Below are 19027 nucleotides of genomic sequence, written 5' to 3' on the forward strand. Positions count from 1 at the left end.
GGATAAATAGACCAGTACCATTCATACCAGTCTAAAACAGTCACACAAAGTTTTTAAGAACACATAAAAGAAGTTAAACCTATCACACCAAATATAATAGAATGATGTGTCACAGGAAGGAAAATGACAGAGGAGAAACAGGATATAAACAAACAAAACAAACACACAAACAAACAAGAATGTGCTTGTCTCTGAACATTCATAATTTCCTATAAATAAAAGAAATGGGAATAATTCAGCCACCTACATCTAATGTTTTACAGCCTCCCACCTCCAGAAATTACTGACATTCGGATCACCTATGCAGAGATCCAGGGATGCTGGGTAAGAACAGGAGGTATCAAAACATGGAAGAAGTTGCATCATAGAGGAGTTTCCTAGCTTTCCACTATTTCCTATAAACACTATTTAAAATTAAATAAAAAGTCAAGAGGACCGAATGAAGAAAGTGCCAGGAATACAATCTAATCATCTTCAGGTGGCCACATCTGGGTAACTTCAGATAACTGAACTATTAAGCTAAGACAAGCCCATGTTCAAACAATTTAACCACAGGATTTTTGATTCTCAGAACACATGTGAAAACTGGGTCATCTAGATCTGAGAAGGTAAGCAATGAAGTATTAACATTCTTTTTTCTTAATTCCATCTAAAGAGTTGGAGAAACTAAAATTTGTGGCCTTTGTTTGTTTACATGGGAAATGGACCTCAGGCTACCACTACCAGAAACATTCCTCCAAAGGTTCTTTTTGGCACAAGGTTGATGTTTATTCTCTCTCAAAAAAAAAAAAAAAGTGTGTGTGTGTTTGTGTGTGTATGCATTTTTGTGTATGTGTGTGTATGTGTGTGCATGTATGTATGTGTGTATGGTGTGTGTATGTATATGTATGTGTGTATGTGTGTGTATGTATATGCGTGTGAGAGTGTGTGTGTGAGTGTGTGTATGGTGTGTATATATGTGTGTGTGCTGTGTGTCTGTATGTGTGTGTATATGTATGTGTGTATGTGTATGTATGTGTGTATGGTGTGTGTATATATGTATGTGTGTGTATGTATGTTTGTGTATGCGTGTGTGTGTGTGTATGTGTGTGGTGCCACAGGCCCATGTGGTCAGAGAACAATTTCCAGAAAGCAGATTCTCTTCTTTGATCATGGCAAAGGCTACTCATTATTTTATTTATTTCTTCTTTTGAGAGAGGAGCTCATCTAGCCCAGGCTTGCCTCAAACTCACTATGTACCTGAGGATGACCCTCAACTCCTGATTATCTTGCCTCTGCCTGCAGAGTCAAGACCACAGTGGGTTTTATGCAGTGCAGGTGATCAAAGCCAGGCCTCCTGCCTGCCATGCGCACACTCTCCCAACTGAGCCACATCCACAGCGCTGCTCAGCCCTCTAATGTCTCCTCTACTCTCTTTACGACACTCTTTCTCACTGGCTTCAGAAATCGCCCTTACCACATTCCTTTGCTAGATCCAAGAAATGAGGAGCACTGTTGTAGGCCTACTAACTTGTGGCAGTTAATAGACTGCAAAACTGCAAAAGAAGTTATGTTCTGTCTGGATAAAACTTTCAGTAAAAATTTAATATGTACACTTGAATTTATGGAGAAACAATAAAGTTTCCCTGTCACTGGCATACATTAAAGAAACGTATAACATGAAAAACAACTGAAACAAAGGCATGTCTCACGAACATGGCCAAGGATGGAGGTGTGCAAGGGGAGTCCAAGAAAACAAGGGTCTTATGGCCTCAGTTTCTTCAAAAAAAAAAAAAACAAAAACAAAAACACACAGAGTTATTCTTGGAATATGCTTTTGTGTCCCTATCAGGTATAATAGACAGGCGTGTGTTTACTTCAGAGTATCCATTACAATTATTTGTTTTTATTATTCATTACATATCATTTATAATTCATTGTAATTATTCATTACATATTATTTGTTTACATGCCTTTGTGGAAAAAACATAATTTTGCCATGTGCGGCTTGTCTTTGTGACTGTACTTTCCTTGTGTGGCTTTTCTTAACCCTCAGAGTATAAGCTGATGCCCTGAATAAAGCTGCATGAGATTTTAGTCTGCTTCATTTTTAGGCTCCACTGTCTGAGCTCTATTCTCAAGAGAGGTAAATGACAGGAGAGACGACAATTCAGTCAGTAACGTGCTCTTATGCAAGCACGAGGACAAGGCTCATATCTCTAATACAGAAAGCTGAAGAAGGGCGACATCTGTAATCGCAGCTCTGGAGAGGCAGAAGAAACAGGCAGGCCTCTGGAGCTCCCTGACCAGTTAGTCTAGTTGAATGGGTGATCTCCAAGTTTAATGAGATCCTGATTCAGTAAGTAAGCAAGTAAGTAGTCAGTAAAGCAGAGCCCTTGTGGCATGTACACGCCTTCAAGCTATGCTGAAGAGGTGGAAACAGAATTGTGAGTCCCAAGTCTGCATGAGTCACATATTTTCAATAAATAAGGAAACACTCCACATATGTCCGCATGCATGCACGCACGCACGCACACGCGTACATCACTTCTTTCCAGTGTCTACAAATGTGAAATCCTTGAGGCGGAGCTCAAAGGGAGCGGTCTTTGATGTCTTGAGCTGTTACAATGCCATCTGATGCATAAGGAAGAAGGAACTTTCTGATACAGATCAACTTCCCAGACATGTCTGATTGTGGGTAAAACTTTTCACTGCAACAACACTACACTGGGAAAAATCACATGTACCTGTCAAAGCTACAATCCAAACAAAATGCTCTATGGTTGGCCATAAAGCAGTAAGTAACTGGCTAATTTTAAGAACCATAATCATCTTTGTCCATAGTGGCACAATGTAAAGTTCCATTTTACTTCCTAAATTGTTTTTACAGTGAGATAGAAAGACTCACTCCGTATCCCAGTGAATTAAATCAAGACGGGCTCTGAAATACACAGTCCACAGGCAAGAGAGTCTGATCCTGATGAGAGCTAGGAAGGGGCAGGACAGCCACAGGAAAGGACAGTTTCAATTCCTGCTTTGAAGGTGAGAACCTATGATTATCCTCAAAGATGCACCTGTCTCCCAATGACCTTCACACCGCCACTTCTGGCCTCAGGCTTCCTCGTACCCTTTATACCTATAAAATTCTAACTCCCCCTTATTTCAAGGATTTGTAGCAAATAAGAAAATGTGCCTGTGGACAGAAGAAGAAGCCAACCCTGTATTTGTCAAAAACCTATTCTGAATATTTTACTAGCTCTACCTACAAGGTAAAATGAAAATGGGCTGTGAGTCTCTGCTTTGTTTGAGACGGGGATGTATGTAGTTCAGCTGGTAGAATGCTTGCCTAGCTTGTAAGAGACCTGGGTATAATAATCACTGACTATGTACAAGCTGGGTACGGTGCTGCATATCTGTAATCTCAGACTATGGGAGGTTGAAGCAGGAGGATCAAACAGTCAAGGCCACCACTGGCTGCACACAGAGTCTGAGGGCTACCCTTGGCTAAGTGTAGCCTTACATGTTCTCAAATTTTTAAATAATTAAAGATAAGATTATCAAGATCTAAGTCCAGATGATGAAATAGTAGCCTCAGCATTCAGTAGCATGGCATCCAATGAGAAAGAATCAGAGAGGCAAAGGAAATATTACCTGTGTCTCTAGATCTTTCACAGAAAGGGAACCCCTGCTCTATGACCAGCATGTCCCAATACTGGAAACTAATGCCCTTAACCAAGAAATCAAGCTCATTCACGTCACCAAACATATGAATACAATTTCACTTTGAGATGAAAATGAGCAGGTTCCAATGGCAGCATAATAGAAAGCAAGTAACTTGAAACTGTTCTGCATCAAGTCCATCAGCTCCTTAAAGAACTGTCTATATCAAGCCTATTAGCTATACCATAAAGAACTGTCTGTATCAAGTTCAACAGCTATCCCATAAGGAGCTGTCTATATTAAGTCAATGAGCTATACTATGAAGAACTGTCTGTATCAAGTTCACCAGCTTTAGCATAAGGACCTGCCTGACAATGTCATCGAGGAAGCAGTATGCTATGTGTGATGCAGGAGGAATCTCAGAGATAGAGTAAGCGCAGCTTCCATTATCATTAGTCACGTGCAAATGTCATATGTAAACAGCCATCTAAATAGTTGGGTGTTAAAAGTCTCAAGGCATCATCAAAGAGGTTTCATTCCAGAAATGTAGTCATGTGGTACTGAGATGACAGATTAATTAAAACTCACTTTAAATAAAAAAAAAAAACATTGTTGATAATTTAGATACATGCCCCTCTCGCCACCAAAGCCATAGGATAAGTTCCACTGCATTAAAAAAAAAAAAAGCCCACAATAATAACAACAACATTCCAACTGTTAGAAAAGTAAAGACAGAAGGAGCTGCCTTAACCTTCCCCTAGGTTATATAAGCAGCACTAGCCACCGAGAAGAAGACACTCTGCTGTGAGCAGAGAGCTCTAGGATCCCAGCTTTCCTGAGCTGTCAGCTACAGTGGGTGGGCTTTAGACATTGTAGGTATCTTTGAGTTATCCCTGGTCATTTAAGTAATCTCTCATACATGTTCCTGTAAGTAACTCTAATAAACACATTAGGTCACAAAGTTGGAGTTTGGTGGCCTTGTTTGTTACTTTGGGCTATCACTAGCTCCTTATCTAGGATGAGTAGACAGGGAACTAGTTTATGTCTCCCAAAGAATAGTGTCACACTTACAGGTCTACAGTGGCTGGCTAAGTACTTAAAGTCATCCTGAACCTTAGTTTACAGGTGCGGCTTAGCCCTAGGCTTTGTGAGAAAAAGAGTCCACTGGAGGATTAAGAGATCCCACAGGCATGGTGCATGTTCTATTGCATGTTTTCCATCTCCCAGTGTGCTCTGAGAACAAGCCTCTAAGAGCAACACTAGCACAGCCCGGAAGGTTCCTGGATATGGACTCTCCCAGGACGCTAAGTAATAACACCGTGTCATATGAAGCCAAGCCTAGTTATTCATAAAGAAAAAACCTGCTTCTCCTTCTTTGGGAAAACACCAAATGGCAGGTGACTCCGGTGCAGCGGGAGGACCCGGAGGACCCAGGGGCCCAGGATTAGGAGGCCGCAGTAGCTTCCGCTGAGGATTCGGGAGCGGTCTTAGGGGCCATGGTCGTGGTCTAGGCCGTGGCCGAGGCCGCGGGGCTCGTGGAGGAAAAGCTGAAGACAAGGAGTGGATCCCCGTCATCAAACTGGGCCGCCTGGTTAAGGACATGAAGATCAAGTCCTTGGAGGAGATCTACTTGTTCTCCCTGCCCATTAAGGAGTCTGAGATCATTGACTTTTTCCTGGGTGCATCCCTAAAGGATGAGGTTCTGAAGATTATGCCAGTGCAGAAGCAGACTCGGGCTGGCCAGCAGACCAGGTTCAAGGCTTTTGTCGCTATTGGGGACTACAATGGTCACATTGGTCTTGGTGTTAAGTGCTCCAAGGAAGTTGCCACTGCCATCCGAGGGGCCATCATCTTGGCCAAGCTCTCCATTGTCCCTGTGCAGAGAGGCTACTGGGGGAACAAGATTGGCAAGCCCCACACTGTTCCGTGCAAGGTGACAGGCCGCTGTGGCTCTGTGCTGGTGTGTCTCATCCCTGCCCCCAGAGGCACTGGCATTGTCTCTGCTCCTGTGCCCAAGAAGCTCCTAATGATGGCCGGGATAGATGACTGCTACACTTCAGCCAGGGGCTGCACTGCCACCCTGGGCAACTTTGCCAAGGCCACCTTCGATGCCATTTCCAAAACCTACAGCTACCTGACCCCCAACTTCTGGAAAGAGACTGTGTTCACCAAGTCTCCTTATCAGGAATTCACTGACCATCTTGTGAAGACCCACACCAGAGTCTCTGTTCAGAGGACCCAGGCTCCAGCTGTGGCTACCACATAAAGGTTTTTATAAAAGAAAAATAAATGAACTAAGTCTGTTAAAAAAAAAAAAAGAAAGAAAAAACCTCTAAGTATGGAATAGACATAAACTCAGAAACAGTAGGGCCATGGAGACAGTCTGGAAACCCCTAGATAAAGAGCAGGCCCCACTTTCATAGCTGCATAATGCAGGATGTGCTCCAGGTACCTATAGTGGAAAAATATCTTAAAGTAGACCTCTGTAAACAGAGACAAGACTTCATATCATAAACCAAAAGCAATTATGAAAAACAAATGGGTGGACTAGCAATGTAAATGAGTGGTAATGAACTTGCCTAGTATGTGTAAGGCTGGGTTTGGTCCCGGTATCATAGTAAAATAAAAGAGAAAAAGAAAAAAGAAAACACTAGCCAATATCAATTAAGAATCTCTACATCAAGATTTATATGCAGTTATCTTGGAATCCCCAGTCTAAGTGAAGGAGAAGGGTTTTATGTATGAAAAGCAAAAGTGGCTATTAGGTAGTTAACTTTCTTTCTAAAGAACCAACATTATCACAAGAATGCCAAAAATTTATAAGATTGCTTAGAAAAGTGTCCGGACATCATAATCTTTGTCTTTGTTTTTCATGACAAGGTTTCTCTGTGTAACCCTAGCTGTTCTGGAACTTGCTCTGTAGACCAGGCTGGCTCTCAAACTCAACAGTGGTAATAGTAATTGAATTGGGAATGCCCAGACATGGTTGTGTCTACTAAGAAGATACCTAGCAATAAATCTAGCATGATAATAGTAAGAAATAGAAATAATTCAGAACCATACAGCCTGTTATTTTATAACCTATAGCAATTAAGATACTGTAGCACATAATAAAAAGATGGGCTTTTAGTGTAGAGTAATATCACCGTTATAAATCAGTGAGAAAAGCTAGATTTCTTTATAAATACCTGTTGGGCAGGTTTAGTTTAGGCACTAGGTAGACAACATATGAGCCCAGTTCTATCTTTTAATCCCCATGCAAATTTGAGTGAATATGTAAAATAGGGATGCCAATACAGCCTAGACAAAGGCAATTCTGGAAAAGGAATCTACAGTGAGAGAAACAAGAGCTCAAAGATAACTAAAGGAGACTACGTGAATAAGAAGATCACTGAATTTCAAGATTTTGTAATGTAAGATAATATAATATAAAACAGATTCAAGATTTTATAACAAAGCCAGATGTGGTAACACACGCCTGCAGTTTTAACTACTCAGAAGACTGGTACAGGAGAATAAACTGAGTTCAAGAGTTTGAGGTCAGCATGGGAAACACAAAAAGACTAGCTTTTAAAGGAAAATAATAATAATGATAATGATAATAATAATAATAAAGTCAAGGGGCTGGAGAGATGGCTCAGTGGTCAGGAGCACTGGATGGTCTTCCAGAGGTCCTGAGTTCAATTCCCAGTACCCACATGACACCTCACATCTGCCTGTGACTCTAATTACCTCAATTCCAGGATTTGTGACACTCTCACACAGACACACTTACAGATAGAACATCAATGAAAATAAACAAAAAAAAAAAATCAACCAACAACCAGCTGGGCTGCCTTATGGGGCCTCAATGGTAGAGGTCACTTCCCACTTAGTGCCACTGTGACTTGACGTGCCAGGGCAGGCTGGTGTCCATGGGGGATTCCTCTTCTCTAAAGAGAAGAGAAGGGGGGAGTGGGGGAAGGGTTTGACTGGGCAAAGAGGAGGGGGGCTATATTGGAATGTAAGGTGAATAAATAGATAAATAAATGAAAACATTAATGTCATAAATGACTTTGAATAAAATATAGGACTTGGGTTTCTACACAAAGAAATACCATATTGTCCCCTGGTGATGCTCACAACTCCTAGGTCTGTCTTCAAAAAAGCACACTTAATATGCTAATGTTGCTAACTGGAATTACTGAGAGATGAATAACTAAAAAACTGAAAAAACTAAATTACAAACTGTTCCAAAGAAATTAAAAATATGCATCAAGAAGAACTCCACTGTATTCTGCCCTGTGACACAGTGGATAGATATCATGGAGGACATACTGCTTCCTCTCTCTCAAGTATAGCACACCAGTATATTGTGATGACTGGTTAGTAGTGCTACTAGTCAATGTTGTTAATGTTTAACTAAAGTGAGTCATACTGAGTGGAAATCTAGAAGTATCTCAAGGGCAGAGGAGCTAACTGTCTATCTAGAGGACATGCATGACAGTCATCCTGGATGAGTAATGAAAGTTAGATCCACCGTGACTGTCCACAAATTGTGAATATGTAAGGACAGAGGATTCCAGTGGTTTTGGTCAACATCTGATTTATATTAGCCATAGACCCAGTGGGTGTTTTGAGCATGCTTACACATATGATCAAATCTAGAAGTGATTCTAGTGTCCCAGTAGTAGTGAACTCACTTAAGTAGATAAGGATCAACTCTACCATCATTAAACTTAAAGCCCAGGGGAAGAAAGCTCACCTGCAGTCGATTCTATTTTCTGTACTAAGAACCAAGAATGTTCTGGTTTGTGTTGGCCCTTTTTGTTTGTTTGTTTGTTTGTTTGTTTGGTTTGTTTTGGCTCCAGAGTTGACTTGCAGGGCTGAGAACACTGCCTGAGTCATCACTCTGGCTTGTCCTTAGAGGGCAATGCATTAGTGCCTGTCACATGCTAGCCCACATGTGCTTTGATATATTCCTTAGCATCTTAGTTTTTAACTTTGTAAAACAGGCTGCTGTTTTCTGTTGGACATCATGAGGAGTCATGAAGTCAATCAGGAAAGCAAGTGTCCAGCCCACAGCAGACATTCATGGGTCCAAGGGATTAAAAACTCAGGTCATCGAGCCTGGCAGCAGGCCTCCTTACCCACTTAGCTACCATCCTGGACTGAGGGAATGCACATTTTAACATATGAATTTGGATAGATACAAAAGGACCTTAGCACTCATTTGAACAAAATAACAGAAATACAGTTTACCCATCTGGCTCCCTTTAGAAGCAGCCAAGGTTTACCTTCTAGTGAATCTACTTCCAGCCCTTCTTCATCTGAATTTTATATAGTTATACGAATTGTCATTTTAATAAAAATAGAGCCACATTTGAGAACTATTTCCAACAACATGGTTTTAAGAAGTTTCCACTTAATTAATTACATGTCTGTATTATTTGAAAATGGTACCTAGTAATACTTTTTATATCTGTTATGTTAATTATACTTTCATGCTATTTCAAATAGTATGATAGTTACTACAGTGAAATCTTTTCAGGCTTCTGACTGTTTCCTTATGGTGAACTTTAGCAGAAAGAACTGTTGAGTCAAAGGGTATTCAAAAAACCGAGGCTCTCAGTAAATATAGCTATACTGTCCTCCACAAAGATTTAACCAGATTATTCTCTATCAATCTGTTTATTGTGGTTCCAATCTTCATTTCCCTTAAAATTCCTATGTTGAAATTCTCACCCCTAAGATCATGGTATTAGGAGACAGAAACCAGGCACTCAGACAAAGCATTATGAATGAGTCCAAAAAAGAGTCCCCTACCCCCATCTTCCCTCATATACCTAATGGAGGAAACAGTCCCCCATAGACTCAGAATTTACTAGTGTCTTGATCATGAAGGACTTTTCAGCCTAAAGACCATGACAGTTCTGTGGTATATGAGCCACCCAGTCCCTGAGACTTCAGTGTCTCTTCCCTCTAAGTCTTTTCTGCCTCACTTGGTGATAATTTGACTTTTCAAGCTGAAACTGCCAGTGATCATACACTCTTACCCAACACATGTGAATATTTTTCTATGCTGTGAGATTTCACACTGTACAAAGCCCTTAGAAACAGTGATCTTGAGAGTGATCACGGGACTTTGTTTATTGCCTTGACTTTGTTTGTTCCTTGGCTATTGGCAGCTATTGTATTGCTGGTTCCTCAACCTAGAACTGACCTAAATACTTGCATGTAATTAAAATGGTTTAAAAGAAAATTGGGAAAAAATAAACCCGCATCAGCCTCCAGCCTCAGAACTGGCTGGGGTCATGCTGCAATATTGATTAATCATCTCTTTTCTTTTAATCCTCACTCCTGCGCTGGAGAACCAGTTGAGTGACTGAGCTGGCTTGGTCAAGTCTTGATCAATATAACTGCTCTACAAGTATCTATGAAGTTCCTGGAATGTAGAAACAACTAGACCCTTCAGCTGTGAAGTACTTATAAATGCCATGAGGTGAAAGAGTACGGAGCACATGAGATAGGTGTTCCTCCCCCTGTTCTGTGTGTGTGTCTCTCTCTCTCCTTCCTTTCTGTTCTTGTTTCGCAATATCTGTTCGTCTGAGAATTATACTGCATCAAAATGAGGGGCAAGATCAGGGTGTTGGGGGAACCAGGTTGCATTTTATGTTCATGCTCATAGTCACATATTTTCAGCTTGATTCTTGTGGTATTCATCACCGGTTAACATGACTCTTAAGGCTAGAATTTTGACGTACTTCATGCTAAGAACAAGGCTCCCTCCAGTAGTTTGCTTCAAGAGATCTATGTTATAAGCAGCATGTTGTTGGATACTTGCTGTGTCTGTGAGTGTCTTGTCTTTGAACTTGAGAAATAACTTTCACCTCTCAAATGAAGACTTTTACGGTTCTGGAAGAGAGTACAAGGTCTCTCTATATAGCTCTGGCTATTCTGGAATTCACAATGTAGACCAAACTCGTCTGAAATTCACAGAGATTAGCCTGCTTCTGCCTTCCAATTGCTCGGATTAAAAGTATGTGCCATTGTGCCTGGCCTTATAACAAAATTTTATAGTTTTACTTAGAACTATTTTTCAAGTCATTTATCTATGACCCATAAATCCTTCCTAGAGTTAACCTACATTTCCTCCTTCATCTTGCCCTACATATGATGAACTCCTTTGAACTCCCGAATGCAGACTTCCGGTCTCAAAGTGGCTGTGGTTGCTTCTGTTCTCACGTTTTTTTTTTTGTCTTTTCATGCAGAATGTTTTTTTTTTTTTCCCTTCGATCCCTCCATATCCCCCTACATCTGACATCTTCCTTCTGGGCACTTTCCTTTTTAGCAACATTCCTGGTTATTTTACAATAATATTACTTGGGTAATTTTTTTTTTGGACTAGAAATTGAACTAAGTCTTGGACCTACAAGTGTGTTCTTAAGACTCATCCCCAACCCCTTAGGCTCTTGACATATTCTTTTCACATTAAAGTCTATTTTAATCCTTTATTCTTATAATCTTTGAAATTGAAAGGATAAGAAGGCTTTCCACTCCTGAGCTGAAGATCATATATGAATGGCCTGGCCTATTTATGTTTGGAAATAAACTTATAAAAATAATATTATAACTTTGGCCTTCTAAGCCTATGAGTTGAAACAAAAATCAAATAACGGATATGAAACTAACCCATGTGGTTTTAAAAAGAAAAAACAAAACCCTTAGAAAAAGTGATAAGTTGTGCGGAAAGTTGTTGAGGTTGCCACTGTGGGAAAGAACCCAGTTGTTGGTTACTTTGATATTTTCATGAGAAACAAAGAATCGACAGAAAAGGAACAGCAGAAAATTTCAGTCTTTTAGCTTTTTCTTGTTAGTCTTCTTTTGAACACAGGATGGAAAACTGTGATGAACGTAGTAGACACAACAGGCTTGTTAATGAAACTACATGAAGAGGACACAAGAAGGTACCAGATCCTCTGGAACTAGAGTTATAGAAAGTCATGCAGTTCAATGAAGATACTGGAAACTGAACCTGAGTCCACTGTAAGTGCAGCTAATGTTCTTCACCTCTGAGGCATCTCTCTCTCTCCTTCCTCCCACACAACTTCTTAAGAGTTTATCCATATAAACAGAGTAAGTGAAAAGAGTCCTAGATAATGGTAAATATAAATGCAAGCACAGAAAGGTTGAATTCACTTGTTCTAGAAACATTCTGATATTTACCTACTTGGTGCTGTGCTAGGTACTAGAGCTCAGATTTTCTGATGCAAACTGTCTTAATGTGATTACTTCCTTTCCTACTCTCTTCTCAAAAGCAGAACATTCACAGAATCAGGACCATGTTGTTATAATGAGGCAATTCTAGTGACTCAGTCTCTCCATAATATTCTTTATTGGCATGTTATCACCATGTAAGGAGATAGTAATGACATACTGCCTGAGGCTTCAATGAGTCACAGATAAATCTATTTGAAAAAAACAAAAATATCTTGTCAAAAATATCCTTCTTTAGTTCAGGTAAATTACACTGTCTATGCAGAATGGGCAACCACCAGAAGTAACTGCTTTCAACAAGCTCTGTATTTGCATAATTAGTATTCTTTTCACAAGGCCTTTGCTTTTGCTTTGTCATGCTATTAGGTTCTGTTTTTTTCCTGTACACTAATATTTGAAATAGTTCTGCAATGCATAAAATTCAACAAATAAAGAAAGCAATTCTGCATGGCATTGTAGTACAAGGAGGCAGTGGGAGGTGTATCTGTGAGTTTGAGGCCAGTTTGCTCTACATAGTGCATCCCAGGGTAGCCAGAGCTACAGAGTGAGATCCTGTCTTAAGATACAGACAGACAGACAGACAGACAACTTTATACTTTCCATACCCAGATAGGACAACTCTTACCTATACCTTCTCCATTATGCACTTCGGAGTTCATGTTGTCATTTAGTACCACTAGCTCATTTGTGCCTGTTCCTGGGATCACGTCTTTTACATACAGATTTGCTCTGTAAAGAGCAATAAACAGGCCCCTCTAGGCCCCTTGAGATAAACGACTTAGACTTTCAAAATCACATCTCTAAACACAAAATCCATCACCTTCCTTCCTCATTCTTGAGGTTTCAAATTTGTCACGTACAGACTGCTCCTTTTCTTCCTCATACACTATACTAATACGCTGTACCTCTTCCCGTGAGCAGAATCTCTCCTCAGCCCTCTATTTCCCTATGGGCTTGTCTCAGATCAGCACAGCCTGCCTTCAACAACTCAGATTCATCCTGGAAATAATGGCGCTTCCCGCAACTCTCTTTGAGTTTTACCAGGCAAATCTAGATCCTTGGCAGACAAGATCCTCCCACTGTCAAGTCAGCTCACTGTCTTCTCAGAGGAATAACACAGAAGGAGGCAATGCTTTGGAACAAGAATGACTCTTGGCTCAAGGTCTGATGCTCCCCCTAGTGGTACAGAACTACATCCTGGGATGGGACTCAGGAAGGCTGTGAGACCAATCAAATCTGAGTGGGCAATTTGTCAACAATGGCCAAATGCAGTTAGAGCAAATGAAGCCTGAAATTTAGTGCCCCACCCAGAAGTTTGATCTCAGCACTAGATTCTCCTGATGAAATTTCCCAAATCCCCAAGCCAGTGGCCATCACTGTCATTTTTGAGGGATGACATAATGCATCTCTTTCTACTAACAAGGAAAACCACATAGCAATTTCAACTAAATGACTGTACTGTTAACCAATATCCTGTAGAACTGTCTGGAAATGGAGCCAAATAATACAACAGTATTCATTCATCTATATGTTCAGTCTTCTACAGAATGCACATCTGAAATATATCTGTCAGGACAGGGAGGTAACTGAGTCAGTAAAGTGCTTGCCTCGTACATATGAAGACCTGAGCCCCAATCTCCAGTACCTATATAAAAAAAAGTCTTGCCTGGAGATGGTGGCACATGCCTTTAATCCCAGCATTCAGGAGGCAAAGGCAAATGGATCTCTGAGTTTGAGGCCAGCCTGATCTACAGAGGGATTTTCTCAAAACCTCCCCACTCCTCCACACATACACACACAAGTCTAGTATGGTGGCCTATTTTTGTAATCTCCACGCCAGGAGGCAGAGGTAGATAGAACTTTGAGGCTTTGAGGCTAGCCTACCAGAAGAGTTATAGGCCAGTGAGAGACCCTGTACAAAATATAAGGTGGATGGTGATGAATGGAACCCAAGATTGGCCTCCACGTACACAAATGAACACAGATGTGTCCATCATATACACAGACACATGCACAAAGAGCACCTGTCAAGGTGGAGACACTATAGGGTCTAAATCATCCCAGCTTGCAACCAGAGAATGGATACATCCATGAAAATGGTCGAGATCTGGCTTGGCCTGGACAGAGACAGGAAAGGAGTCTCAGAAGAGAAGGTAACTGAACTGACTCTGTGAGGTCATAATGAATGCACAGGGTAAAGACAGGGGTGTTATTCTAAATCTATTGGCACACTTTTATCAGATTCCCCTACAATAGAAACTAACAAAGCAAGAAGTCACACAAAACAGTGCAGTGCAGCACGACCTTGACAAGCACTGTCTCACTTCAGTGCAGTGCAGCAGGACCTTGACAAGTGCTGTCCCTCTCACTTTCTCACTGCTGTGATAATACAACTGGCCAAAGCAACTTAAGGGAGGAAGGACGGTGTCACATGGGCTCACAGTGTAAAGGCCATCCCGATGGGATCCAAGGTGGCAGGAGCCTGAAGCAGCTGTCATGCTGTCTCCTCAGTCAGGAAGAAGAAAAGAGTGAATATTTGTGTTCAAGGAGTGGAGCTGCCAGTTTTTAAGATGTCCCACCTCAATTAACCTAATCAAAAGAATCCTTGGAAGACATGCCCACAGGCTAAATAATGCCTTACGAATGTGCCCTGGGGGCTTGTATCCTAGGTGATTCTAAAGACCTATTAAAGCAGACACACTAACTAAACCATCACACATTAGGCCCATTAGAAAGTTATGTTAAACACCGTAGAAAACATGTCTCTGTAAATTCACCATAATCTGGACCAAGAGCTGCAGGAGGCGCTCAGAATACTACTATATCTTTTTCTCTCTTTGTCTAGCAATATCAAGCCTAATTTTTGACTCTCAATACTCTCTTTGTGCACCGTTTGAACTATACTCCAGACCGGCATATGACAGAATGGTCGGTATGAGATGGGTACAGCTAGACAAGCCATTATTCCCTGTGCATTTGCAACAATGGCTAATCTAAGAAACTCTAAACACTATGGACTTATTCAAAATGAGGGGTTCTGTGTGTCGTGGTTGTTTCTAGGTGACACACGCTAGGCCTTCTCTCCTCCAAACACTGCAATCACTCTCAGTACTTTTATGGACCTATGTATAACCACTAAGGAAAAGAAATAAACCTGGCTCGGTGGGCAAAGTGCCTGCTAAACAACTGGGGGGCCTGAATTTTGATTCCCAAAACTCATTTAAAAAGCTGAACACAGTGATAGTCTCCTGAAACTCCAATGCTGTGAGGCAGAGACAGGGGGATTCCTGGAGCTAGTAGGCCAGCCAGTCCAGAGAGTGACTTCAGGCTCACTGAGACCTGGTCTCAACAATAAAGGAGAGAGCAATAGAAGAAGATTCTGAAGTTAACCTCTGGTCCCTAGCAAGCACATCTACACACACACACACACACACACACACACACACACACTCACGAAACAACAAAAACAAGAGAAGAAAGTGTATTTCTTTTACAGGGAAAATGTTCATCAGCACAAAGCATGTGACAGACACACTACTAGATGAAAAATGTCCAACACTGAGTAGGGTATATTGTTTCACAGCTATCCTTTTATATCATATAACATATACCATAAGAGCCGGGGACACAGAGTACTTGGCTCTGTATGCTATACTGTTACTATAATGTTATCTCATAAATCACAGTTTTTGGCAAATCATTACAGACTTTGATTTTTGAGGGCGGAAGGTTTTACCCATGTAAACCAGGTTGGCTTTAAATTTGTGATGATCACATCTAGCTTAAAAGTGATTACAATTTGTTGTTGCTATTGCTGCTATAGTTTTGAGAAAAGGTCTCATGTAACCTAGGCTGGCTTTGCTTTCTGTTCCTCTGGCTTCTTTGTCCTGAGCGTGGGGATTTTAGTTGTATGCCACCATGCTCACTCAGTCTATGACAGCTTTTTAAAGAGAATACCTCCCAGGTGTCAGAGTACTCACCAACATTGTAGTATCTCTTCAGCTCTGTGCGCCTGATTTCCTTTAACTGATTATTTTTTCTCTTCTTTTTCTCATCAGTGCTGTGGTCCCCCTCTCCTGCGACTTTGGACTTGTCTTGTTCCAAAATGACTGAATTAGCATCATCCTTCTCGGAATGACTCTTTGTGGCTGCAGCTGAGAGGATCTCTGCATTTTGTTTGGCTTGTTTTTTCTTTTTTAGTCTATGAAGGAAAAGGGAGAAATATTGAAGAAGTCATTACATGCCATCCTAATTTTATGCTGTGGGTCTCTGAATTGTCTGATACATAAAACACTCTCTGATATATTTTTTCTCTCTCTCCCTCCTTCTCCTCTCCCCTTCCTCCTTCCTTCCTCCCTTCCCCTCCCCTTCTCCCCCCTCAACTCTTGGCAAGCACACAGACTGGCTTCAAATGCAGGCTTACAGGCCTGGACCTTCCTCCATGTTTCTTTTGGTAGAACTGGGGATTGAATCCAGGGTTTGTACATGACAGGCAAGCATGCTACCACTGAGCTTTGTGCTCAGTTCTGTTTTCACTTAAAAAGAAGGAAGAGGAAGAAGGGGAGGAGGGGAAAGGAAGAAGAGATAATAGTTTAAAGACAAAGTCTCATAAAATTATTCAAGTTATTTTCCTTTTCTAACCACTTACATATTTTAACATGAAGACCGGGGGCCTTTGCTCAGTGTTGAATCCACAATACTAGATCTCACAGAAGTGTGGGATATATTCTAGGTCTAAGAACAATGACATTTTTCTATAGGCTCAGAAATGATGAGTATTGTTATTAAATCAAGATACAGTAACCCATCTATAAGGCCTCATTTGGGGCACTATATGATTTAAAAAGTGTTGTGGTTTTCTGGTGTGCCTAAGAACTGAGAGACAAGCAGGTATGAAACGTGTTTTATATTGGCTTAAAGGCAGGATCAAGAATTGTAACATCTGACTCTGGTTTGTGTAACTCTTTCCTTTATATAGACAGTAAAAGAAGGAACGTGGATTGAAAGTCGCATGGTGACCACCGCCCAGCAGTCCCCTTAGCCAGTTCCTGCTGATGAGGTGAGAGGTGACACAGGCGGCCCACGGCAGGCAGCTGGAGCCGGGTCTGCAGGGCATCCTCATCGCCTGGAACATGAACGAGCACAAGTATGTGGAAAAGGCCTACAGCCTGCTCAACAAGTATGGCGGTGACTTGTACTGGCCCGAAAAGTTTATAGACAAGGACCAGCAGCCCTCTGGATGTGAGTGAGAAGACGATGATGCGGAGGCTGCCTTGAAAAAAGAAGTTAGTGGCATTAAGGCTTCAACAAAGAAGAGGCTGCGAAGATTCCAGTCAGGAGAGCGGCGCAAATAATGTAGTCTTCATCAGGACACTTGGGATAGAACCTGAGAAATTAGTGCATCATATTCTCCAGGATATGTACAAAACCAAGAAAAAGAAGATACGGGTTATTTTGCAAATGTTGCCCATCTCAGGCACATGTAAAGCTTTTTTAGAAGATATGAGAAAATATGCAGAAACTTTTCTGGATGTAGGAGGAGCTAAGGTGGGAGGAGTAAGGAGAGGAAGAGAAGGAAGAGGAAGAGCTAGGAGAGAGTAGGGAACATGGAAGCAGACGTATGCCTGTCTCTAGCAGTCAAAGGTAGTTGATATATCTAGGTTGGGTATTGGCCTCTCTCTGATTTTGTGGGCATCTTGTTATTGATCATTATCAAATATATAAAGCCTTTGGATAATCTAAGCATTAGAGTCTCATTTGTATTGAGCCCGCGTGGATGGCAGGATGGTCTGGGCAATGCCCAGCCTTGCAGAGACAGCGTGGAAGATTGGCAGAGCCATCTCCCACGCTGGTGTCTCATGGGTGGCAGGGATGGTGTTTCTGGCTGGCTGTTTCTAGCTGGGGCGCACATGTGGCCTCTGGCCATGGAACATGGTGGCTGAGCTAAGCAGAACCGCCGCAGCTTAGACAGCTTTACTAGTGGCTGTTTTAAGAAATTACTTCAACACTGAAACCCTGGTTTAAAGTCCCAAACAGAGGGACATTTCAGATTGCATACAAATCTCGATATAATAGCCATATGAATAGAGAAGAAGTTATTAAAGAGTTGGCAGAAATAGTGGGCAGCCTTGATTCAGAAAACAAAGTGGATCTCACTAATCCAGAATGCACAGTGGTAGAAGAAATCATCAAAGCTGTGTATTGTCCGAGTGTTGTGAAAGATTATGTGCTGTTCTGGAAACATAACCACCAAGAAGTAGTGAAGAGTGCAAAGGACTCACAGCCTCACCCAAAGCTGGGAAATGGCAAAGACGCAGCAAAATTGGAACCCGATAGCAAGTTGAATCAAAGTGATCCCCAGAAGGGAAAAATAACCAACAGGGGGCACCAGAGAGTAGCAAGAAGCTGGGGCAGACAGCCAGGGTCTGAAACCCAGGCGGGAAGTGAGGAAGGAGCTAAACCTGAACCTGAAAGCCAAGTCTCAGAAGGACCCAAGACAAATGAAAATGAGCTCTCAGAGGTCATTCTGTGGGGATGTGGTCTCAGCTGAGGTTCTATGTGGAACTGTGATAATATATTTTGACTTTTGTGGGCTGTTCAATGCTGATCTCACAATCCCTGTTGTCAGTCTTGTTAGAGTCCTTCCAGGCCGGTATATCGGTGTATGCAGAACCATGTTCTGTTTCCTAGGGGAGGGTGCTAGGAGGATGGTGTTGGCCTCTGTCTCCTCATTACCCTCTCTAGTTTCCTCTTAAGCACTGCCAACTGATGTGGAACTGAACAACATCTGGATGGGAAATGAACAGGACATTCTGAGGAGGGCATGTGCTGCAGCTCAGCTGTCCCTACCATTCCATTGTACACATAAACAAGTGGCACTGTGGATTAAAATATATATATGGTAGAAGTCCTACAGTGCTACATCTCTTGAGATCTAAAAAATCCCCTAGTAATGGTACAGACTAAACACTAGGAGCAACCACAGTGATTACTAATATGAGCACTGGCTGAAGACTTAGTGAACATAATCAGTGCTTCACTCCAAAGGCCAAGGTGTATGAGCTGAATCTAACCTCTGTGAATGTTCACTGAATCTAGCCTCTGTGAATGTTTCCCAAGGAATGCATGCTCT

The 19027-nt window shown here is 41.6% G+C and overlaps 1 protein-coding gene and 1 pseudogene across 2 annotated transcripts in view; one reads left to right on the forward strand and one right to left on the reverse strand.

The window, feature by feature from the left end:
- Window positions 1–19027, reverse strand: part of Ncoa7 (nuclear receptor coactivator 7) — a 138286-nt gene that overhangs the window by 56551 nt on the left and 62708 nt on the right. For both annotated transcript variants that reach the window (XM_028766428.1, XM_028766427.1), the window contains exon 3: window positions 15876–16096. In XM_028766428.1, coding sequence (XP_028622261.1) covers window positions 15876–16096 — 221 coding nt within the window. The remainder of the gene's footprint in view (window positions 1–15875; window positions 16097–19027) is intronic.
- On the forward strand, window positions 5030–5905 carry LOC114620336 (annotated as a pseudogene).

The sequence above is a fragment of the Grammomys surdaster genome, unplaced genomic scaffold (genome assembly GCF_004785775.1).
Source record: "Grammomys surdaster isolate TR1022 unplaced genomic scaffold, NIH_TR_1.0 168, whole genome shotgun sequence".
Lineage (NCBI taxonomy): Eukaryota > Metazoa > Chordata > Mammalia > Rodentia > Muridae > Grammomys > Grammomys surdaster.